Source organism: Thunnus thynnus, chromosome 8 (genome assembly GCF_963924715.1).
Source record: "Thunnus thynnus chromosome 8, fThuThy2.1, whole genome shotgun sequence".
NCBI lineage: Eukaryota > Metazoa > Chordata > Actinopteri > Scombriformes > Scombridae > Thunnus > Thunnus thynnus.
In genome coordinates this window covers 30,274,288-30,300,293 of record NC_089524.1, presented here as the reverse complement: position 1 = coordinate 30,300,293, position 26,006 = coordinate 30,274,288, and the positions used below count along the sequence as shown (strand labels likewise).

Below are 26,006 nucleotides of genomic sequence, written 5' to 3'. Positions count from 1 at the left end.
CAACATTATGTCATTATGATTGCAGGCCCAAGGAAAATAAAAGGCTATCTAATGCAGCCACTAGAAAAGGTTTCCTCTCTGATTGTTCAGCACAGATGGGAGCAATATTATCTGAAATGAGGTGGACTAAAGCAGGAAGTGAAATGAATGAAAAGAAAGGCAATTTCTTGGTGAATATGTCTCATTCCCTTCTTCTTCAAAAGGGACGTTCTTTTTATCTCGCACAACTGTAACACTTACGGCGGCGAGAATGTTCTTCAAAATCGGAAATATGGAACATTGTCATTGTGAAAGCTGCAAAAAAAAGCTGCTGAGAAAATGAGATTATTCACATATCACACTTGCTGATAAGAGAAAATCCAACAGTGAAGAGACAGGAAATGAAACCAGGAAACAAGTTCCAGAGTTGTTCCTGCAAGTCTAAATTTATATTTCTGCTGGAGCAAAATTCAATCTGCTCAATGCGTCTATGCATAACACGTATATGCATGTGTCTGTTCAATAAGAGTGTTACGATGTGTGAACAGGTCTGACACTGTGAAGCATTCTTAAAGCTCACATATGTGATCTGACAGTGTTGTGAAAAGAACAGAAAGAAGGCGACTTGTTCTCTAAACACACTTTAATGTGTCTGTCTCTTCTCTATTTTTGACAAAGCATCTTTATCAAGAAGCTGCTCATATTTCCGGTGTGATGATTGTGTTTATCCGACAGGTTCACTGTGATGGCTGCTGCACTAACACGAGCTACATGTCTTGAGAGCATCGTGCGTCTTTCACGCTCGCTCATGGAATCCACAGTGGGATCCCAAGGGATCACTCTCTCTCTATTTGTGTACAAGCTGCTGCCAGCGCCGACTGTTCCTGGTGTTTGGGAGGAAACAATACCAGACTCATTGCACAGTCAGATTATATTACAGCCCGATGCTCTGCATGACTAGGACTCTGAATGGATTTTGGGTTTATTGCCATATTTGGGAGGACACTTGAGGAAAACTGATGACATAGCGCCTGACGAATAAGATTGAAATCTGACTGATGACTTCGCCTCTGCATCCCAGTGATATGGTATTAGCACAAGTCCCTGATTAGTAATCACCATGAAGTGCAATCAGATGACCTAGAATGGCCTGTGTGACCACGCAGCCAGCCCCTGCAGCTCCAGACACAAAGCCCTGGGGACACCACTAACACCACAGCACAGCAAACACCCCCCTGTACCACACAAGTTCCTGCTTGGGCAGAAAAATAAATAAAAAATAGCCGAACGGCTCATTACATGGGTCCTATTTGGGTCAGGGAGCAGATGCAAATGTAGGTCAGAAGGAACCCCTGTTGTCAATCAAGAAAGAGAAAAAGGGTGGAGTAATGGAGGAGGATAAAGATCGCGCCTGCTGCTCTTCACAGCCCATCCCCAAGGACGAAGGGTATCAAATTATACGCAGCGAGGAGGAGTGGCGCTAAGCTTCAATGAGGAAACTTAATTAGACTCATGCTTGTGAGGTTAATTTGAGCTAACTGGCGCGAGTGAAAAAGCATTAAAATGTGTCTGTAGCAGGACTGATCCAACACTCCACATCAAGCTCTGTTTTCAGTCTCGTGTCACTGGGCCATATATCACCACCGCACCAGTAAAGCTGTTTTCCATCTACTGTAGCCTATCCTGTATGGTGTGCAGTTGGATGATGAGGCCAGTCTGACCTACATGCTGCAGACCTCCAGAGAGTCCAGGATCATCCTGCAGCCCAAGAGGGAGTAAACTGTACACTTTAAGTCACCTTGAAGCAGGATCCGCTGTCACATTTCCATGCTTTTTCCTTTTTAAGCGCGGAGTGCATCATCTTTTCTTACTCTTGCACTTTTGGCCAATTCCTGCTCCTCTCTGAAAATCTCACAGCAGCAGCTCCTCCAACTCTGTAGCACTTCATTTCACCTCACACTGAGCTTAGATGCAGCGCTAACTGCCTCGAGGTTGACACTTGTCTGAATAATGTTATGCTAATGCTCCAGTCTACCTGTATTTACCCCTAAGTGCAGCAAGCAATCTGTTGATTGCGAGAAAGCAATTTTCCTGAAAGAGAGGGAGAGCGGGCGGCGAGAAAGACTGAATGAGAGGATAACAAGAGATCTTCTTTAAGCTGTGGCAAAGCAATTTACAGAGGACGACAATTTTCTCCAGCTCTGAAAGGAGCGCTCTCTCTAATTGTGCCTACGCAGAGCCATCAAGATGGGGATACAGAAAATAGCAGAGCAAGCTCACACATATCCCAGAGCAACTTAGAGGTACAAGCAGGAAAACAGCTATAAAAACCTTCCTTTTATTTAGTCAGGAATATGTTTTTAAATAAATTGAGATGCCCATTCCTTCTGTAGAATGTGAAAAAAAGAATAGCTCACATGAACACCGTAGCAGCATGTATGTATTATGTTTTCCAGCTCATTACTTTTAGGTTCTACATTATATGTAACAAAGAGTGACCAAATATGATGACATGCATAAGAGAGAATGCCCTCCATCTTCCTGCTCTTGTTTCTTTTCTCATGCACAGGCATTCTGAAACTCCAAATGCTACAATGATGAATGGGGACATTGTCCTTTTAATTTGTTTGTTGGTCCTTGTGTTGCCCAAGAAGGCAGATGTAGAAATTAATTGCTCGTTCTGACAAGGAGTGGGGCTGGTGTTGTGTGGTGTGTGTGTGTGTGTTTGGGGAGGGGAGGGTGACAAGGCTTCTAAAAATAAAGCAGCAGAACCATGTGTGTGTGGTGCCAGATTGGGCTCAGTGCTGTGCTCGTCTCGCTCTGGCTCGACTTCTATCTGCCCGTGTGATAAAGCTGCTAACAGGCCTTTATCGGGGAGCAAGGGGAAATATGTTCCTGCCAGATTAGGCCCCAGACTCTGCCAAGGTTATAAACAGCCTGTTATCTGTGTCCCAAACAGAGTAATCCACGCTCTATCAGCACCCAAACATATGGGCCACACAGAGCAGAGATAGCCTCTGATGGACACTTGGTTTTAATTGCAATGAGAGCCAGCGGAGCATCGCTGGGAGAGAAAGAGGACATAAAAAAGGTCTGTTATTGTGGACATCTCCCAGCCCCGGTATAACTGGCCGACATTCACAAAGACCAACCTCGACCTTTCTGCAATCCTCAGGAAATAGAGCCACTGGCAGGCTTTCTTGACCATGGTGTCTGTGTGTAGTGACCAGGAGAGGTCCTCGGTGATGTGCACATCGAGAAACTTGAAGCTGCTGACCCTTTCAACCTCAGCATCACCAATGTGGAGAGGAGGTGTCCACCCCCTGCTGTCTCCTCTAGTCCACGATCATCTCTTTAGTTTTACTGACGTTGAGAGAGAATGTTGTTGTCATGGTACCAGCTGGTTAGTCTCTTCACCTCCTCTCTGTAGGCTGTCTCATTGTTGTACGTGATGACGCCAAGGATGGTTGTGTCGTCAGCAGACTTAATGATGACATTGGAGCTGTGCTTGGCAGCACAGTTGTAAGTGAACAGGGAGTACAGGAAGGGGCTGAGCACATAGCCCTGTGGTATGCCTGTGTTGAGTATCAGTGAGGAGGTGTGGCTGCCAATTCTCACCACGTGGGGCCTACCCATTGACCCATCAGGAAGTTGAATATCCAGCTGTAGATGGAGGTCTCCAGTCCAAAATCAACAAACTTAGAGACATGTTTTGAGAGAATGATGGTATTGAATGCTGAGTTGTAATCAATGAAGAGCATTCTCACATATGTGTTCCAGGTGGATAAGCGCAGTGTGTGTCGCCAACGTGATGGTGTCATCCGTGCCCCTGTTTTGTCTTCATGCAAACTGACAAGGGTCCAAGGTGTAAGAAAGGGAGGAGCAGATTAACTAGTTGCTCAAACCACTTTATGATGACTGATGTCAGTGCGACAGGGTGGTAGTTGTTTAAACAGTAGGCCACCGGTTTCTTAGGGACAGGAATGATAGTGGATGCCTTGGAAGGGGTGGGGACCATGGACTGACTCAGGGAGAGGTTGTTGGTGAACACCTCTGCCAGTTGATCAGCACATGCCCTGAGAGCCTGGCCTGGGATACCGTCCAGCCCCAGAACTTTGTGAGGGTTGACCCTTCTGAAGGACCGTCTCACTTGGCTGTTTCTAGGATCAATGTGGCAGCCTCCCTGCCCAACTGAGCATGAAAGATGTTGAGCTTGTCCAGTAGTGATGTGCTGGGCTGAACAATGTCCTTGTTTTTCCTTTTGTAGTCTGTGATGCAGCATAATCCACTCCACATATGTCTGGGATCAGAGCTGTACTAGTTGGACTCCACTTTGTCCCTGTAGGCCCTCTTGGCATCCCTGATGGACTTCCAGAAATCATAACTGGCTGCTTTGTAGGCATCAGGGTCCCCTGCGTTGAAGGTGGTGGTCTGTGCTCCGAGTTTATCGCAGATCTCTCAGCTGACCCAGGGTTTCTAGTTGGGGTAGGTGCAGATGATGGCTTTTGGAACATCGTTGATGCACTTACTTAAATAGTCTGACAGAGTCTGTGTATTCACTGATGTTGCCATCAGCTGCGTCCTCAAACATTCACCAGTCAGTTGTCTCAAAGCAGTCCTGTAAGAACCCCTCAGCCTCTTTTTTCCATTTGTAAATTACTCTCAAAACCAGTTTTACCTGTTTCAGTTTCTGCCTATATGCAGGCAACAGTTGGATGGAGCAGTGGTCTGCCTTTCCAAAAGCAGGGCAGGGGAGGGGTTTATAGCAGTGTCTGAATGGGGTGTAAGGCCGTATTCAGACCAAATCAGGCGTTGCGGCGCACTGCTGCAAGGTTGAGTGGAGGTGTGTGGGGGTGTGGGCATGTTTGTGCTCTAGAACGTAACAGCTGTGAAACAATCAGAAAATAACGTTTTCTTCTCTCTGTCTTTCTCTCGCTAGTGCTCTCAGCTCTCTCTCACTCTCTTTTTATCTCATCTTTTTTAAAAAAGCTTGACTTTACTTTTAACATTATCAAATGAAGAGAAATGTCCTCCCCTCCTCCTAGTAACGTCTTTGTCCTCCCTCATGGCAGGGTTGTACAGCTCTGATCTTCGCCGGCTGTGCTTGGCCACTGCAGCCTTCAGCTGCAGTGACGTTGGGTTGCATTTCTCCAAAAATTGACTCTCAATCAACTTTCACGCCGCAGGCTGGTGTGGTGCCATTACAGCCAAAACCCCTGCGGCCTAAACGCACTATCCTCATTCAAATGAATGCGAGGACTGGCGTTTTTCGCTGCACTGCCGGCTTTGGTCTGAATACAGCCTAACAGTGATCCACCGTCTGCTCTCCCCTGGTGGGAAAAGTGATATGTTAATAGTATTTCAGGAGAACCATGTTGGCTCTGTTAAAGTCTCCCAAAACAATGAACGCACACTCTGGGTGTGAGTTCTTGAGTCCATTTACAATCCTATTCAGCTCATTCAGGGCTAAAGATTTATCTGCCTGTGGGGGGATGTAAACTGCTGTGAGGAGGACTGAGCTGAACTCTCTGAGGAGATAGAAAGATCTAACTTTGATGGTCAGCGGCTCCAGAACCGGGGAGAAGTGCATTGTTAAAAAATAGACATGTGTGGCCCACAAAGAGTTAACCATAAAGCACACACCCCCTCCCTTCAACTTGCCTGAGTCTCTCTTTCTGTTTCAGCACAACTCAGTAAAAGTCTAAGTGAAGTGAGGACAGCAGACACAGAGATAGTCTTTCAGCCCCACAGGAACTGTGTAGTGTGTGTGTTGACAGATAGGTATGAATACAATAGAATATATTGATATTTCAGTATTACAGCTTCTGCCAAGGAATACTTCATCTTTTTGTTCAAAGTAGCTTTGCCTTCAATAACTTTAAACCTGCATAAAATGATTTTTTTGGCCAATTGGGGGAAGCGCAACAAGCTGTAAATGCAACATTGATGTGTTATCATCTTATAAAGTAGATAATGACAAATGTGTTAGCAAATAGTTGCCTCTTTACAATTCCAGCAGACATGCAGCATCATTATTATTCATTTGCAGTCGTGTTCATGACCACCTGACAAATATAAGTCCAACATTCACTCTCCTTTTAGCTTTGTTTTGGTCTCCATCAACTCCTAAAAAAAACCCCATTTTGCTCTTAAGGTGCTGAATGGTGCACTATGTTCACCAGCTAATTGCTAACTTTGTCTGTTGTTTTATGCTGGGCCAGTAGCATACAGAGGGTTTATTAGAGCTGGTTTGCTGCAAACAGCTGCCCAGTGGGGCTGGAAAAGATGCTAATGAGAGCAACGAGAGCTAACCAAACAGTAAAATAAACCAAAACAATGAGCTAAAAGACACTGAAACGCTCCATAGAGCTCCATAGATCTAAGTTGGCTGATAATTCTTTGTGGGTCTGTCACTATGAGTGAACCCTTTCACATTACACATGGTCATTTGATCAATTGTTCATATAAAAATATTGATTAGCACCACTTTAAGCATAAAAGCTTTGGCAAAATAGGAAGTGATGATGCCCTTTGCCAAATTTATAGACAAAGAAGTGTTCTAACTAGGAGTTTCAACCAATTTAACTATACATATCTTTAAGTGCTGGCTAAATTGTTCGCTTATTTACAACCTGATCATCTGACAGCTCTTGTTTCTTAAGGCCCCAAAATGCTTCAATCGAAGTAGGCCAGGTGTGCCGATGTGTGAAAGAAGGCAGGATTTTAACAGGTAGGCAGTCCAAAAGTGTGCATCATTATCCCCATATTTTAATGATTACTGCGTCTCACCCCTCTCTGTGACAGCAGGCTTTTTGCACCACCTTTGAGTGTGGCCTTCAGACAGGGTTAGATTTCATTTTGAGCATACCAGCCTTTGGTGAATACAATGTTATTATAAAATAAGATCCAAGTTGCAATAACTTATCCTTAAAATCATGCTTGATCATGAAATCTAACTAATGCAACCATAATGCAAAATATACTGAATGGTAACTATGACACGATGCTTGTATTCCCACATTGATGCTCATTTTTGGCAACACAGTGCAAGAAAACTAAACATTCACAACTTTCACCCTCTTCCGCTGTGAGGCACGACACAAAACATGCAGCAGCTCCTGCGTTAATGAGGACTGAGGTAAATCTGGGAGAGATTTAGACCCTCTACTACTCTCTGTCTCCTCATATAAGCAGCAGGCTGCTCTTTCTGTCGGCAGAGCTGTGATCTGAATACCTCTGCCTTCATAAAAGATTCAGGCCTTATTGACTTCCTACTTTGGTTTCCCTGCAGAGCCTACCTCCTCGGCTCCTTTTAAATTCTGCTCTCGTGGCTGAGGATGCGCACCTGCCTCGGGAAAAAAGTTGCTGGCTTAACATGGGGCTTTTATAGCCTTCCCTTAACCGTGTCTAGCACATATCATTCTCTGTGCAGGAAATGTACGTCTCAGCTCGGTGCATCATTAGAGGATGACCCTGAAAATAAAAATAAAATCCTGTATATCAGATAAACTGAAACTAAAATAAACAGCTCTGAAACATTGTATGGTTAGATTTACTAATCACTGAGCTAGGTCAGGGTCAGTCGGGGATTATTGGCATTATAAAATGCCACATCACATCTGTTATGCTAAATATTGATATATCATGTTCCTTTTATTTCAGCATCTGTTACCTGCTCTTTACTGCACATCATTACTGACTGACTGCAGCATTAAAACCACACAGGCTGAGCTCATCTGTCTCTCTATACGATATTTCAAACACAACCTACACAAAAGGGCACAAAGTCTAATAAATTCCTCATTTTATATACTGCCCCCAGATTTCAAAGTCCTGTCCAATAAAGTTTTAAATGTCATGAAGGACCTATAATAAAGATAGCATAAACTAGAGCCAAGAAAACCATACAGTGCTCTGTCCCCTATCTTTTTATCCAATAAAGTTTTATATCTTTGAATCAACTATAAAATGGTTTGGAAACTGTCAACAAGGGGATAATTGGTAGACTTTATTGTTATGGTGATATGTCCCAACAGACTCATTTCTCTTTTCTGACAGCAAATGAGAAAATTGTATACTATACTAACTTAGTCTTTCAATAAGCCTGTGCAGTCTGAATTATCTATCTAATTTATATATTTAGTTTGAGATGATAATGATATAATGATGATATATAATAAGGATATACTCTCATGTTATAGCTTGTGTAAGAAAAGTAAATAATATCCAAAAGAAATGTGTTCTTGACCTCTAAAAGCAGCACTAACCTTCTGTCCAGGATTTCCGAGTTGCGACAAACTGGTCGAACAAACAAAAGCAGACCAGCATCTCCAAGGCGCAGCATTTCACACTTGGGTAGAGGCAGAGGACGGGCCTTTAATGACACACAGTCCCCCCAGTCACCTAGAATGAACACGCAGCGCTGGAAATAGACCGGAAACTCTGCCTCCACGCGGGCCAGAAACCTGGTGATGCCTGCCTGCCTGCCTGCCAAACAAATCCTACCACTGAAGAGAGACACAAACCCCCATCTACGTCTCAATCATACAAGCGAAACATTATCGAAGCATGTTATTCACTGAGTTATAATGCTGACACCATCACTGAGCGAAGTGCTCACATACTGCAGCACACTTCAGTCAGCTGATGTGCTGTCCAGTGATGTGTGATAACACTGTAGATGGCAGAATGCCCATCCTTTTTTTTCTGTCCATGTTGTGTGCAGATAACAACAAAACACTACACTCACTGTGCAACAAAATCCTCATCAGAAGCAAAAGTATATTTCTGTTGTTGGTTAATTTGCTCCCTGACGAAATAATGAATATGATGCGACGATTATGGTTGCAGCAAATATAATAACAGAAATTGGAATTAAAATTTTGCAATACTTGTGTCGAGTGAGTGTGAGTTTCAGTCTACACCAATAATTTTTTCTATACCTTAACATTTATAAACATGTTTTTCTATAAAACCATGAATACCGTGAATATGATTTGACATTACCAGACAGCTGATATATGAACCAGTGATTGTGAAGCAAGAATAAAACAGCTGATGCCAATCAGCTAGTACGAGTGTAACATCAGTGTTCTTCCTGAACTTACACTATGCCTCTTAAGCCAAACTTCCAAAATGTTAAATGTTGTCTAATCACAAGCAGTTGTACATGGACTTCGCTGTACATAAAAGTATGAATCACACCAAACATTTAAGGCCATTTTTCAGTACTTGTTGCTATGGACACATGTTTGTCATTACTAAAAAAGTATTCAGGTTCAGTACCCAACCCTTATACTGTAAATACTTGCATTTGGGATTTAGATTTGAATCACTGCTGGTTTTGTTTTTTCCACATTTAACATGACGTATAGATGACTTATATAGTATTAATACTGAGTGCTTTCCTATTGATTGTGCTTCCTTGCCAGTGGGAACGACATGGCTGGTTTGCTGCATGGAGACAGGCCATTTTGTACATAAACTAACTCACCTGTGCCTCTGCGCAAAGACCCCCAAGTATTGAATTCCACCTCCCAAAATGAATTCTCCCCCTCCAGCCCTAAATTCCCTGGCTTCCACCAGTCTGATATGACAAAGGGAGTAAAGGCAAACAGCACTGGGGTTAAGGCTCCAGTCTCCTAATGAGCTTCTCTGTTCCAGTATGTTGCATAAACCCATTACCTCCCAGCACATTACCTTATTCATTTCTTATATGTGGATAGCTTCCCTCTCCCAAGAGCATGGCATTTCAGACACAGATCGTCTACTATATTGCACACACACATGTGTAAAGTCTTACAGTAAGAGTCTATAATGTTTCTATTTCACATAGCCATTGAGTTGACCCTGAGATACCAGGCAAACACTGAGGGAGGGAAAAAAGAAGCTCTACTGGCAGGAGATCTATTATTCAGAGAAAAGACAAAGAGAGAAAAACAGAAAGAGAGAAGGAAAGAAAATGTCTCCCCTCGCAGTAGTATTATCTCAGTATGTGGTAACTATTGCAGTGTAGGATGAAAGACGCAGGTGGTAGTGAGCTCCACTGTGCCTCAAGCTAAACTGCAGATGCAATCCAGGATGATGGTGTTTCCAGATTCTCTCTCAATTTGCCTGATGGTCGTATACAGTCAGTTCTCGAATAATGACAGGGATTCATGCAATGACCAAGTCTCAAGTATCACCAGTGAGCATAAACAAATAAAGGCTATATGCTAATAAGGGCTGGGTAAAAAACAGCTGAGGTTTGGAAGTGGAATTACCACAATACAATTGGCTGTCACTATATGGTGGCATGGTACCTTTCATCAGTACAACCTACTATACGTCATACTTATTCTTTCATTATCTTATCTTTTCAACAGAAATACTATTTCATTTACCACATATTTAGAATTTTCTTCTACTTTGCTGTTTTTTTGGTTACTGTAAAATTATTGTTGGTGAACCTCAAAACAAGCAGATCTTTCACATTGAAGGGAAATGCTAAGAGGGGGAAAAACCTAATATGAAACATGTGAGCAGGAAGTGTTTCATTGATTGTGGCTAAATACTAATTGAAAAAACAGCAAAGTATAAGTGGCTAGAATTTCTCGTTTCAACAGAAATACTATTTTCACTCACTAATTATTTCTAATTTGTTATACTTTGCCATTATTTCAATTGTTTTGACTGTTAAACTATTGTCAGTGAAACACTTCCTGTGTTTCCTTTTTAACATTAAAATCCTAGCAGGAAAGCTTTTAATATGAAGCATCTGAGCAGGAAGTGTTGCATTTCACTGATGGCAACTTAACAGTGATGAAAAAACAGCAAAGTAGAAGTGACTGGAATTTGTCTTTCCAACAGATATGCTCTTTTTATTCACTACTCATTTTCTATTACTTCTACTGCAGTTTTTTCAATCACTGTTCAACTATTGTCCATGAAACTCAACACTTTCTGCACTTCCTGTTTTACATTAAATTCCTAGCAGGAAAGGATGGGATTATGCTCTTAAAGCCACTTAAAGTGTTGAACTTCACTGACTATAGCTTTACACCGATTGAAAAAACTGCAAAGTAGAGGAATTAGGAGTAGTGGAATTAAGTAGTGTATGAGAACTGTATTTACACACTCAAATTCTTAAAATATTTGATCATAACTTTATATTGGGGAAGAAGGCCTGTCTGTAATGTAAGTGGTTTTCTAATAAAGACCTGGTTCTCCATTTGAGAATTTAGAATGCTTCGATAAAGGCATAAAATGACATATTTATTATATTTACATTTGAGCAGACTACAAGTGATGGCAACACAACTTAATGCACAGATAGAAACCTCCAAAATTCCATTTGCAAGAATGTAGAACATGTTTAGGACCACGCTCGTGCAAATCAAACAATCAAAAACATGACTGGCTTTCATGTAACAACTCTATAGAGTGCTATGTTGATGGATTGCGGAAGCTGAATAAATCTTGTCAATTATCAATTAGGCCGTACTAATCCTCTGTCTTTTCCCAACGAGAGAATATTTATGCCTGTGGAAGACAATATTAAATTACTGCTTCACGTATGCCGCAAACCAAGGACATATGTGTTACCTTGCACCGGCAGAAGGATTTATTCAAATTCACCAACACCTTGGTTGGGCCTTAATTTCAGCTCGGTGTCAGAACACTTTATTTTGTCACCATAAATCAACAGTGAGCCCAGAAACAATGGGCCTATTTCTCAAGCGAGCAGCAGCTCATTCCACACTGCGGAGGGAGACTGTGACTCTGAATGAAGTACTCAATATGGCACGAGTGTTTACATAGATATCAATATTTAATCAGAGTTCACAGAGACAATGAATGGAGTTTATATGAGTGCCATTGCCATCAGCCAAACAATGTGTGGAGTTTGCATGACTTCCTTGGCACTTAAATTAAAAAAAATAAATAAACAATGACATCAAATCAAAGCCAAGTGGGATTTTGTACCCAGAGTCTGTGTGCAATAACTAAATCTTCTTACATTACAAGTGATAATGAGAATAACGTGAGATCCTGTCTCATGTTTAGTTGATTCATCACTCATTTCTCCCACTTCTATGGCAACCAGCGCCGAGGACACTGATGTCTGTTGTTGATGTTATTGTTTGTCAGGCTGAGTCAATAAGTAATGTTTCAATCCGAGCCATTTGGACTTCGTTAGAGCTCCGACCACAGCCCTCACACATCAATCAAAGGAAACATTGTGAGCAAATGTGTCCCCTGTTATAATTGGATGCAGCCCCTTTTTCTATCACACAGTGACAGTGTACGCAGTGCTGGAAAACTGTAATGCAACCCGCGGTAAATTATTCTGTTTGAAGAGGGAATGTCTGCGATATGAAATCCATATGAATGTTTCAAAACCTCCTCCAAGTTTCCATTTAAAAAAAGAGAAAAACTTGTAATAAATTGCCATAGAAAATTGTCACCATCTTTCTCTTCCTTCAGGGGAGGGATGTGAGGCTTGGCGAGGCTACTGTCTTCTGCATGTGGCTCCCTTCTCTTCTTTTCTCTTCTCTTCTTTTCTCTTCTCTTCTCTTCTCTTCTCTTCTCTTCTCTTCTCTTCTCTTCTCTTCTCTTCTCTTCTCTTCTCTTCTCTTCTCTTCCAAGGCTAAGTTAAAACAGAGCATCAAAATCCCAGCTTTAATAATTGAGGGAGAGACTGCAGGGTACTCTGCTCAGGCCTTCTTGATGTGAGGAGTCCTTAAAAGATGCATGGATGCCTCCCCAGAGGGAAATGGAAGGGCTTCATGGAGCCGAGGCTCTGTACACTTAAAGATTATGTGTGCATCCGCTAAAGCAAGATGACCAGAAAAATGCTCAGAGGACCATTATTCTCCACAGAGTGGTTTGAGGGATGGGCACCAACCTGATAAGATGCTATCAATATTCATGCCTCTAAATCAATTATATCCCCATGTACTTCAAATGCAAATCATTTGGCGAGCGAGACATTTTCAGAGTGACTCTGCAGACTGCAATAATTGAATGCAGGATATACAAAGATAGGTAAACAAGCACTTAGACCCAGACTTAGCTTTAGAGGAAGAGCAATAAGGATTCCAGTAAACATAAAAGTGTCAGCTGTTTACAGCAAACACATTCAGGGGTTTCTAGTTAACTCGGCTAGCCCGACTGGAGTGGAGCTCTGGCTGTGCCTTTAAAATGTAATCTCTGACTCAGATGTATCGCTTTCTCCTCACCCCGCCATTAAGGCTAGGGCCTAAATTATTGATCCCCTGCCTTCATCAGCATAGCAGTCACGTCCGAGCGCCGGGGATCTAACTCCGGCTGTGTCCCCACGCTCCAGCCACTGAAATAATTAGGAGGAGTTCTCATTAAGGGAGAATGAAAGGTTGAGAAAGAGAGGAGAGGAGAGCAGCCTGAGGGGCATTCTGGGTGTTTAATGTCTTCCCCTGGGCCTCCAGATCATTCTGATCAAATCCTGAGGCTGTGTCTAAAGACGACAGGAATCTCTGCACGCTGCGTGGACACACAAATAATACATCAAGACATCAAGAGAGAGGAACGATGCATAAATAAAGATGCTGCACTATGCAGCCAAATTAATAATAAATTGTTAGGATTAGGATCAATAGCGTCAGCACATAACCTCAGCTGCATGAATAAGGCAAAAAAGACTAGTATGCATGCAGTATATTTAGAAAATGCAGCAATGTGAATGAAGTGGAGCAATCCCTGCTCAGCTTGTTTTATTTTAGCTGCTGAGGGAATCCACAGGGCTTTGGTGCCCCAAGGTAGTTTCCTCCTTAACGCTCAGTGAATCATAAAGCCAAAAATTCTACAGTGTGCCTGAATGTGTGCACGTCTGTGTGTGTGTGTGTGTGTGTGTGTTTTGCTGTACATGGAATGCAAAATGTTGACTCTGAACAGAAGACATTTCAAAATATAGCTGCCAGAAATAACAATATTGCTATATGTGCCAACACTACACAAGGAGCGACAAAAACACCTTTGATTTTAGTCAGTCCAAGATATGGAGATTCCTTCATTTATTGTTCAAGATAAGAGTGCACAACTACGAAATTGCATTGTCATGTCTGTACACCGAGCAGTGCTTCTAAACTGAGTTTGCAAAGGAACCAACTGAGGAATTTGCATGCTACAGTTACATTTGTGCCAAAATGGGTTTTGCAACGACTAGTGAAGTCCATGAATCTTTTTGTCACATTGTGCTTTCACTGTCAGCTTGCCTCATGCTGCGACTCCTAAGCTTTCTAAGTAGCTCAGTGTTGAGGCCACACCCCTCGTTAGTGGGGAGGGTTCATTATGCAAATGATCCTGCTGGAGCGGTATCAACGAGGCGCACGCTCCGTTATCATTTTCTGCCGCCGGGGCTCTTCTTCTCCCCGATCGCTCATACGGAATCATGGCCTAATAGCATCCCATTAACATAATTGCCAGCACAACTAGTGTTCCGTGTCTCAGAGCCACTCTGCTGCTCTGCCAGCCGAAAAAGAGAGAAGAGGATGGGTGAGGGTGAGGATGAGGGGAGGGGGGGGTTAGTGTAGAAAAAAATTTAATTAAGCCAACGCATTGGCCACTCCCTCCCACAGTAAATGTCTGTTTTCTTTCTTCTTTTTTTTTCAAAAAGAAGAGGGCAGAGCTTTTGTTTTCAAGAGACCTTGAGAGTCTCCCTGTGCTCCTGAGAAGCAGGAGAAGTGCTCAATATTCCACTGATGAGCTCACAGCAGACGCCAGAATCATGTCCAAACCCAGTCTGCCAGGCAAAATAAAATCCCCATTATTTTTTAATTAATCCTTAATTAAAATATATTACAGCGCCGATTCCGCAAATCTCTCCTAATGCGAAGATGTGGCCCATTCAAGCATATTTACACATCTTTAATTAACGCAGCACATTCTTTCCGTCTAACAAGCATGGTCCAAAACAGGGCTGTGACTGTGGAGCTGCTAAGAAGGAGGCCCTTCACGCACTCCCACAAGACAACAATTTGCCATTGTGGTCCTCTAAGGACGCTCCGCAGGACTCTTTGTAGCCGTGCACCGATGGGTGTACAGTCAATCAGTCCATTAAGGCACTGCAGCATCAGCTACAGCGGTGAGGGGAAATAGTTGCAGCAGGGAGCCATAATCATGTGCTGCGCTCCTCCTGCACGCTGCCATTACCACGCCCCCAGCTCTCCTCTCTACACAGCCACCCGTGTTGCTCTGATGAATTGATTGACACCATTTTCCATCTTCCGGTGCTGTCAGAGAAAGAGAGAGAGCCACACAGGGAGGCCTGCTCCTCTGACACTCCAGTAGCAGCAGCACTGTGGTCATTTCTGAAAGGTCTCCACTGGGAAATGGACATATACTGTAAAACATAGCACTGGCCTCACTTAACCCCTATATGCAGCCTGTATAATCATAAAGTAGAACAAAAAGATTAGTGCTATTTTAACAAAAGTAAGTAATGTAAAAATGATCAGACTCTAAACAATAACAATGTTATTCACACTGTATATTTCCCAGAATCATAAACACTCAACATAAAGGCTCCATCATAGAGAATATGCTAGGGATGAATGTAAGAAATCTGCTTTCCCATTGCAGCCTCACAGCTCAATAACATGTCTAGCCTCGTTACGCTTATCACAATGACATCTAAATAAGCACAATTAACAGTCACCCAGGCATCCGCACTGCTGCTGATTTCATTCCCCAAATCATCCCAGAGATCCCAAATGTTGAAAGCAACTATTCTTCATCAAGTAACACATGATAATCACACAAAGGAGGTTAAAGCAGCAAATCAACATCACAAGCAGCTCTTGTATTTACAGGATCGCTCGCATCAAACTCATTGCTACAGCAGAGAGGTGCTTCTGTTTGGTGTTGACTAATTATTTAATTGAAAGATAAAAAGTTCATTTTGTTCATTTGTTCTCAATGGTCAGGAAATCCACACTGTCACAATCCTAACCACTTCAAACAAATCGCTTCCCTAAACACAATAAATAATGCAATGAGAGGGACATACAAGCAATGAGACAAACATACACACGTACTGTACATACTAGAACAGTTTCTTCTCTCTTTTCCCAGGCTGTTTTAATTTGACACCTTGAGCTGGGGTAACTAGGTGGGGAGTGAGGAGCCGCAGAGGAATTCATTAGGCGCGCCACTGCAGGGTCCTGGCTCGCAGCGTTAATGACATTGGAGGATAGGGAAACGAGACAGCCCAGACGCAAAATGAAATAAACATGAGGACTGTCAGTTCTGACAGCACCAGCAAAGGGGACAGAGTCATTTGGGCCGGAGACCTTCAGCCCGTAAGACCAGACCAGACGGCTTATGGACCAAAACAATATTAGTGTGGGAGCACAATCATCCTCACCAGGCCCTACGATTCACATTGACAGACACTGAGCGTGTGTGTGTGCTGGCATTGATCTTTCTGGGCTTCACTCTTCATATCATTAAAAATATCCATCACTTGGCGCTCCTGCAGCATTCAGATACACGACAGCAATTAAATTATTAATGTCACAGTAACCCCCCCCCCATCCGCCCCCCCCCTTACAAACAACACTCTTAATGTGGCTGCTGAAAGACATTAAATATACAGCAATCTTTGTCCGGCTTCACCGTGGATCAATTTAGATCACTACAAAAATAACACACAGAGAGAAAATAGGAATGCTAGCCACAGTATGAAGACAGGAATGAAAGACAGAAAGAGAGAAAAGGGGACATTAGTCATTTGGCTTTCATGTCAATTCTTTGAATAAAAATGTCATGTACTGGCAGGTAGAACAGCAGCGAAATATGGACAAATTGCTTCTAAAATCATGGGACTTTAGCATCTCTCTGTGTCTCTCCATATACAGAACATGTTGTAAAGTGAAGCTGTTAAAAAAGAAAAAAAAGAGCATTTCAGACTTGAGCTTTACTTGAAAAATCCAAAAGCTATTTTTACAAGTGTTGTTCAATGCCCCGAGTCTCAAACACCAACTCTTGCTGCGACAGGATTGCAGGATTACATACATATGGCATTGCATTGGCTCGACTCATGTGAGGTTGTGCTAGCGACTAGAGAAAAAGCACTATTTTTAAATGCTTTGCCACATGTAGTAACGCATCTCTAAGTACTTTTGCTACTTGTAACTAAATCTCTGTGGTTGGAGTTTTGTTCCACACCTGCATGTCTATACTTATCTATCTATGTAACAGATATGAGCCATACTGATGCTTCCATATAGATGTATTTGCTGATAAGTTACTGCTAATAGAAACCGAATGTTACCTGCTACTGTTGCTTCACATTTAAAGCAAAACTATGTAACTTTTGAAAGAAGAAATAACATACTCTTTCTCTTATAAATTAACTGAAATAATCAGCAAAAACACACCATTGCTTAATTCAATATACTGAGAGTTTTTACTGCAATGGCCTCACTGGTATGACCAGTAGCTTATGGCTGCTAATGTTAGCAAACATTAGACAGACATTGCGATGTAACTGATATTGCGGAGCCTTTATGACTCCTCTCTTTTTGTGCCATTGTTACACTATGATTTAGTATTTACCATATCCCGTAATTGTCACTTGAGGCCAAAGGCTCGCTTTAAAGCTTTCCACAAGCTAACAACTAGCTTCTATTGTGAAGCAGCTATAGGAAATGCAATGTATTGTAACTAAAATTAGCTGTAATAGCAATAGTGGTGCTATTGTTTCATAAAAATTGGTTTGCGCAACAAGATAGAGATGTATGTGGTATTTCGTAAGCCAAACATTTTAAATATTATTAAGAATGAATAAAAAAAAGATGATGAAAGAAGAAACTGCCAGCATTGTTTAATGGTCACAGTTGCTCATATAGCTTGGCTTGTATCCAAAAAGTCAATGGTAGTAGCAACTGTATAGACTGCATCTACTGTATCCTGAATAAAAGCTAAACGATTTTCAGAGGAATTCTTTATGAAAAGAAGCTAACAAGCTAACAAGAGTTCCTCAATTCCTGCATCTTTGGAGCTGAAGCTTTGTAGCCAGAGTATGACGAGTCAGATTCCTTAATGGCTGCTTTTGTACAATTAGAAAAGTGTTGTCAGCTAAAAGACGTGGACTCTATACAAAGAAACAACAATGCATACAAAGGAACAAGCAATTCTTCCCGAGCATGACTGAGTATGGTCTGTGTTTGTAAGGCCTCTTCATGAGAGCCTTTCATCCCCGTTCCTCAAAGGACACAATAAAGCTGTCAGTCAGCGTGTCAGTCAGTCAGGATGCAGCTCCAGTCTGTAATGCTCTTGGACTGGGACAGTCTCCTCTGGTGGATGCTCCATATCTGACACAGGCGCTCTCACACGCTGATAGAGCTTCGGTCTCTTGCGATAAGGCAACTGTGAATGGGTGGCAGAGATGACCCTTCTTTCCGAGTTGCTCAGCTTCAAATATGTGGCTCCGTCGCAGCAGGCATCTGCCTGGACGAGTGAGAAGAGGGGGGGCCGTGGGTTGCTGACACCTGTCTCTCCTAGGACGAGCCCGCCTTTGTGACATGGGAGCCCGGGTTGGCTGTCGGGACAGGGCCGAGACAGATATGACAGGGCCGCTGACAAGGGCCAGGCTGCATGCTGGGAGCAACACTGCAGTCCAACACAAACAAGACTTCTGCTCTCTTCACTGGGCCTGCAGTGAGACCCACAGCTGGCAGCTGAGAAGCCTCAGTCAGTGAAAGCAACGCTGTGAGCCACTGGCTTCACAACAATGCTAATCACTGTTGCATGGATGGACCTCCAAAACACAAACACAGAAAATCAAATGCAGCTTTAACTGTATGTTAGTGGCAAAAGGCTGCATGCTTCTCTGAGACTTCAAACTCGGCAGACACAAGAGCTGCTCTCCTCTGTGCTGCATCTGTTCATTATGTCAACCTCGCTTGGCACGCTCATATTTCTGAGCCCCATTCCAAAGCAGACGCCTCCTAATTGTTATCGGGTCTGTGTTGAGACAGTCTGAGCAGAGAGACGACGATAAAAACTCCCCCGGAGCTGATGAGACATCTCACAAATAGCTGCAGAACCCAACACGTTATGGATGTCTAGGTACAGTGGAGGGTGTGAAGGCATCAGCTTTGCTCTCTGACCACAGTTAGAACAATTTGACAAATTGGCCTAGTTTTCCTTTTAATTAATCATTGCCTTGCTGACAGCTACCTGTGCCACACATCATCATTAGTCAAGAGGAGAGGAAGCCCCAGCCACATATGATAAGACAGGAGGATACACCTCATTAACTAGTTTTCCTCCATTTATTTTTTACAGCAACACAGCAATCACAGAAAGAATATTCTACACCTGTATTTTTGTAATTATAAGGGAGCTGATTTGCTTTGATTTACAGAACTGTCAACAGGTAGAAGTTGGATGATGTGACAATACATACTGTGAGTCAGAGGATTTTCCATACCATTTGTTCTATGGTAGGAATATCTTTAATATATCTGGGTGTGAAGTATTACACTAGCACAACTCTGTAAAACTCTGCAGATCAATGAGTGGGACTGCTTTATGGCAATATTAGATTTTTGTATCAGTGTGATAAAGTACCCTGATTTGTTATTTGTAGAACTTCTTAGGATAGCAAAGAGACATTTCTGTCTTGTTATTTTATACATAGACAGCTTCTCAATTGATTTTCTAGAAAATTTACTGAGTCAGTATACAGTATATATTGTATATAAAGTATATCAATATCACAATATAGAATCATACACCATGACAGAGGATTTTATCCATATGGCCCACTCCTATCTTAGCATGTTTGAAAGTGTGTTACAATTTTGAAAGAAAATATGTTAAAAATGCGAGTACAATTATTTTTATTTTATTCTTCGTAGGTCTAAAACCCTAAAGGTTAATTCTCATTTACTACAACTTATTTTCAAAGTTCTGGTAATCATTCTGGTGAACAGTGCACTCACCAATATTCCTGCTGAGATCTGGACAATCAGATACGTTTTGAACAAACCTCCAGGTTAGCCAAGCTCACTTGGAAGAAAAACCAAAGTTGAACAATAAATTTCTTACCATAGCTGTCTGTTGTAAACATCCAACCTGCTGTTTACAGACCGACATTTTGATTTAATGTTTACCTGCTGTGCTTGCTGTAGTTTTCATGTACAATGGGGGATTATTACCAACATTTGAGGTGTGCACACTTGCCTTTTTATTTCCAAATAAAGTTTAAAAAAAGTAGAAATTCTAGGTAAATTGTTGGCTTGTTTGCAACCTGTCTTACTCTCTGACTGCTGTCCCACTGGACATTAGCGATGTTGGCATGTTTCCAGATCTCAGCTGTTACTTTGGTTAGTACAATGGCAAAACTGAAATAAATGATGATCAAAACCCAAGCTGTAATAAATTGCAATTATTCTTTAAAAAAATGCCCCCAAGTCACAGGATCTAAATGACCTGACTCTGCATTGCTATATTCAGTCATCATGTGTTCCTCCCCCTATGTGCTTCATTCAGACTGAAAGGATGAATTTAATTAAAGGGTAACACACTGTCTACAGAATGGCCCACAGAAATGCACATGTGTGACAACAGAAGTCATTGTTCCAGTCCCTCAGTGAGAACTGACGCTGCCTCACAGGACTTGGGAAGCCTGTAGATGACTGACAGCTCCATCTTTATAGGGGCCATCCAGCAAAATGGCAGAAAGAGAGGGGCCATCCCCACCCACTGAGCTGAATGAGCTTGGAGACCAGATTTTTTTTTATCTCACACTGGTGAGATAAAAAAAATGAATTAATTAATAAGAGAAGCGTGATGCCTCTCGCAGTTTCCCCTTTATGTCTGGGAACACTAATACTAGGCAGCTTCTAATTGGACTTATTGTTTATAACAGGCAGTTCAGGTTATACCTTCCCTGCAGACATTTTAACAACTAACCATATGCTGTTTAATGCAATGTGTTTGGTCTTATCCTGCCCATAAAGGAATAATTACTACCTTTATAAGGCAATAAACACCTTGTTACAAACCAGATCTTGTGTAGCCAGGGTAGAAAATACTTAGAGCCCATGTTCAGGCGGTAGGTACAACAGTGGAATATTCTATCGCTGCCATTAGCGAGGGAAAGATATTTGAGGTGAAACAGACTAGCCTACGTGTGGAAAGAGGGTTGATGGATATCATCTAAAACATGAAAAAAAGCTGGTAGAGTAATAGCCTTCCTGAACTCACACAAATAAATGTTCCACCGCCTGTGCTGACATAGTTAAAAATGAAGAGAAATGTAGCAATGTAAAATTCTCTACAAGCTGTTAATATTTCATGAGTAGCCGTTCTGACACTGTCAGTATTTAATTTGTATGGCATGCAAGGAGAGGGGAAGGGAAGAACTGGAGAAGGGAAGAAAAAGGAGGGAAGAGAGGGTGGATAGAAGTGGAAAAAATAGTGGAAGATATAAGATAAAGGTGGATAAGTGTCTCCAAAAAGACTTCAGCATGTGATGAGCTAGCTGACAGTGAATTTTTTGGAAGTCAGCACGGTACAAAGAACATTTGAAATGGCCATTTAACAGCACTGTACTCCACTCCCAGCCGATGCCACCATTTGCATACTTCATATCAGATGAAGATGGATGGTGAAAATCAATGTCACTGAGATGAGCATTTTATCAAGGTTACGCTATCCTCCAAACTCCTAAAACCTCTTTATCTCATCTCTGTTGTCAGAATATTAACTTATCAACACAATCTTTTTACAGCAGAGGCAGTGGCAATGTGAATTCATCAGCTGGAATAGCAATGACAGGCTGGCCAGCTGGCTTCCAGAGCTGCAAACAATGATTATTTTCAGTAGTGATTCATCTCCTGATTATTTTGTGATTAATCAACCAAGTGTTAAGGCTGTAAAATTTCAAAATGCCAATCACAATTTGTCCAGCCAATAGTTCAAAATCTAAAGATATTCAATTTAAAATTATATAAAACAGAGGAAAGTAGAATACTAACATATAAGGAGCTGGAACCAGCAAGTGGCATTTTTGCCTGATAAATTACTAAACCATAGAGCAATTATGAGAATTGATGTTGATCAATTTTCTGTCCATCAATAAACTGCTTTGTCACTTAAGCATTTCAGCAGTACTGTTATTCAAACAGGGTTTGATCACATAAGATGTCCTGTCACTACAACCTAAATAAAGGGTCAAATCAGTGCTGTTAGCTGGCTTCTCATTTTTACATTTCATCAACATTTATTTTGTGAGTTATCCTAACTTTAGAATTAAAATCTTGGCTGTTACTTAGTAAACATGCATTGCATGGGTTTGTTAGAGAGAAACCTTTGATACTTAAAAGGTTAGCAGGGATTGTTTGTAGTTCAAAAGACAAAGTGACAAGGCCAAAAAAGGATTTTAACGTTAGCTTGTCGTGCGTCATTTTCCAGCTCTGTATTGTATGTTGTAGCTAGATAACAGTTAAGTACTGACCAACAGCTAACACTAGTGGAAGGTAAATAATAGTCAGAGTTCCCCCGGACATTCAAAGCTAAACAGAAGCTATGTCTGTGAAATTATAACATTGGCTAATGTTAGCTAAGCAGCTAACATTCATGTTTCTCATTTGTTTAGTGTAATCGAAAACTAAATTAGTTTTATGTGTAAGGTAATATGGCTAGCATCCAGTATCATATTTTAATATGATTTTTTCACTCAACGGGTGTACAGTTTTAACAATATTGTTTGTTGCTCCACTTGGATTGGATAATGAATCCATGGAAAAGTAGGAAAACACTTAAACACTGTTAAAATCACAACCTATTGAGCTCTGCTGTCCATGTTTAGTAAAACATCATTATATGTGCTCACCTCTCTCACTGCCAAGATACAGACCCCTTTCCTTTGTCTGCATGATTAGCTACTAGTCCCTCATTATGGAGGTGAAGACTGAACTTCCATTTCAAGCCTTTGTGACTACCACCTTTACTTCAGTCTACTACTCATATAAATGTCATGGCAGCTATAGAGCACACAGGCCACAGTAAGATCTAACAGGAATCACACACTCAGGGCCAAACCCAACAGGGCTGATACGTCCAGTGGTTACAGTTTGGAGGTCGGTAAGGAATCTCCGCATATGACTTTCCACATGCTCACCCCTTCCAGCCTCCTGACATCAGCCTGAAAGTGACTTTAACCAAGTGCACATCCTCCGTTTACTCTCTCCTGGTGTACTGTTGCACCACAGAAAGAAAATGACAGACCATTTATAAAACAGGAAGAGGAGCTAACTACAGTAAGCATAAGCTATTTCTGGAGGAGGATGTCTGCAAATAACAAAGAGCTGTCAAAATGTAACAGGTCCACAGTGGAATGAAATCACTTTAAAAATAAATAAAAATGACACTTTAGGCTATGTAGAGAAACTCCAAGTTTTACATCTGTGATCCCACCTGCTGTGACCCCTGCTGATGGTACAGACGATCACACTCCATGTTTTAAGTTCCCCACCATGTCGCTGGTGTCGACGCTGGGAAGGATTCCAAAACCACAATACACTTCTGCTATGGAACATTTGTTTCCTTTCAGGGGGGCGCAGGGCCCCAACATGCTCCTTCTACATTTTTCTGTCCTGCCACATTGCATGACAGTTTATTTTGGGAAGCGCAGGTTGGCACCTGAGACACAGAGCTGACAAAGCACTCAGTGTCACTTCAATGAGGCCAGTTGGTGCCATGACAATGCCTCTGGCCAAGCAATCCTACAAGATGGACAACACTGCGCTGAATATCTTGGCAAAGTAGGAAAAGAGGCATCAGCTGTTTGCACAATTTCATCTTCAGAGGGGAACAAAGCAAAACTCAAAATCTTAGACAGTTGCAGGAGGGATTTCACCTCAGATTATTGGACAGTAATAAAATCTGAACTGCGGTGATGGATTGTTTGCCAGTTCAGGGTGTTTCCCTGGCTTCTGCCCAGTGCATGCTGGGACTAATTCCAGCACATCCAGCTCCCTAAATAAGAGCAAATGAGTGACTAAGTCAATGGCTGAAAGAATGAAAATCTGAATGTAAAAAAAAAAAATTATTTAAAAAAAATTGTAGAAATCATGATACCTATTTTTTAATAACATAAAGAAGGGATAGATATCAGATTAAAGGGATGCAACTTTTTCCCCCCCAAAAATTGAACAAATGAAAACAAAAAGTAATTAATTAATTAATTAGTGTAGTTCATTCATGTGTAGTGTGTCAGTGTAGTGACATTTTACATTTATTTTACGTCAGCAAACAGCCTTACATTTTACAAATAATTTTTAAAAATATTCAAGAAGCTCCTGAGTCAAATCTCATTTTGTCAACCAACTTTCTGCTATTTTTTTTTAGCAAGCTAGCGACATTGTACACAGAACAACGCATGATACAGTCTCAAAACAAAACAGTCTCAAAATTACCTGACTGCATAACTGTAATGGAATTAGAGAAGGGTGATGGAAACAGAAACTTCTGTTTGCTGCTTCAGTACTCTCTGCTCCAATGCTAACTGTTAGCAAAGTTGGCTAAAACTACTTAGAGATATCATTAGCTACTACTAAAATATGTATTTTTATAATATTTTTCATAAATTACGTTATATGACGAACTTCTGTTGTAAAAAATGACATACAGCAGTCATAATAATGATAAGAATGAAAACATTGATATTCTGTTTACATAATCACAGTGGATATGACTCAGTAATGCATTCCTTCTTTTTTTCTCTACAAGAATGACGTAAACTACGTTCACATCTACAGCAAAGATATAGACACTGTTTAGTTTCAGGCTTGTTTCTTAATAATTGTCTCTCTGAACGTGTTTTTATCGGAGCTGGTGGAATGATAAAGAGATGAGTAGCAGCAGTGGAATTGCGGCCTGCATTAGCTCGGCCAATTATGAGCCTTCATGGAATGCTTAATGTTTCTCTGTGAGGAGGGTGGCTGATTAGCTGAGAGAGGAGTCAGTGGATCTTTGGATGCCATTACTGCCAGTCATTGAAAAAAAAAAAGTTACGATATACAGTGTTGATTTAAATTGAAATTGAACATTGCATGCTTTTAGGATAAAACCTATAGTTGTTTAGAAAATGTGATAACTTTTTCTACAGCAGGACTTTAGAGTTCACTTTCCCAGTAGTGGTTGATCTAACACTCAGAACCAAACAGCAAATGCATATCCTCTTTCTGATAATGCAGTGGCGACTGAGTGAAGATAAAATTACTGACTGGAGCGACTGCTTCAAAAACATACACGGACAAAAGCCTGTGTTCACACACTCATACATACCCACACACATACACACTTGTACTGTAAAGTGACAGAGCAACTGCTTTGCTGTGTTAAATATCAGATGCAAATGAAAAGAGAAAATCTATCATGACTCTAATGTGGCCTGATAGGAGGGGGCGCACTCTCTTCTGAGGAGCCGAGCGGTGTGAGGAGGGTGATGTATGGAGGAGCTGGATGAGAGGTGAAAAGCGTAGCGAGACGGACGAAGGGAGGGGTGGATTGCTGGGAGGGAAGAGAGGAGGAGGGGGGGGGGGCACGCAGTCCTGCCAGACTCCTGAGAGCCCAGGGCAAAAGTGGAATAAATGTTGATTAGTGTTGATTTTGTCCAACGAGCACCCGGCAACTGACAGTGGGACTAAGCTGCAGCGAAAGGGAACCATTAATCTTGGTCTGGTTTAAGTAGTGTATATTAATTTGTGTCATTTCCACTACGTGGAGAGAGGCCTCTCTCTCCCTCTCTCTTTTCTTTCTCCCTCCCTCCAGTGTTTGAAAGCTGTGGAAGCCAAGCCTCTTTCATAGCGAACATACAGTGGAAGCCTGGAGGTGGCGTCTGCAAGTAGCAGCAGGGGAGAGTGGAGGAAATGAGATTCCAAACACTACATTATGGAAAATGAACTCCTGGGGGGTTGGTATGACAACCACATTCAAATGTGCCATTGCATGTTCAATTTAACGTGCATAACAAATTTGCAGACTTGATTAAA

At 41.7% G+C, this 26,006-nt stretch overlaps 1 protein-coding gene across 4 annotated transcripts in view; it reads right to left on the bottom strand.

Annotated features, from left to right (window-relative positions):
- The window catches only part of LOC137188305 (pre-B-cell leukemia transcription factor 1), a 65,466-nt gene that overhangs the window by 28,009 nt on the left and 11,451 nt on the right, over positions 1–26,006 (bottom strand). The window contains exon 1 of one of the 4 annotated variants that reach the window (XM_067597913.1): positions 8,247–8,563. The exons of the other annotated variants lie outside the window; for them this stretch is intronic. Within the exon in view, the coding sequence (XP_067454014.1) occupies positions 8,247–8,307 (61 nt within the window). The 5' untranslated portion in view covers positions 8,308–8,563. Of the gene's footprint in view, positions 1–8,246; positions 8,564–26,006 lie in introns of those variants that run through there. 4 annotated transcript variants of the gene reach the window in all.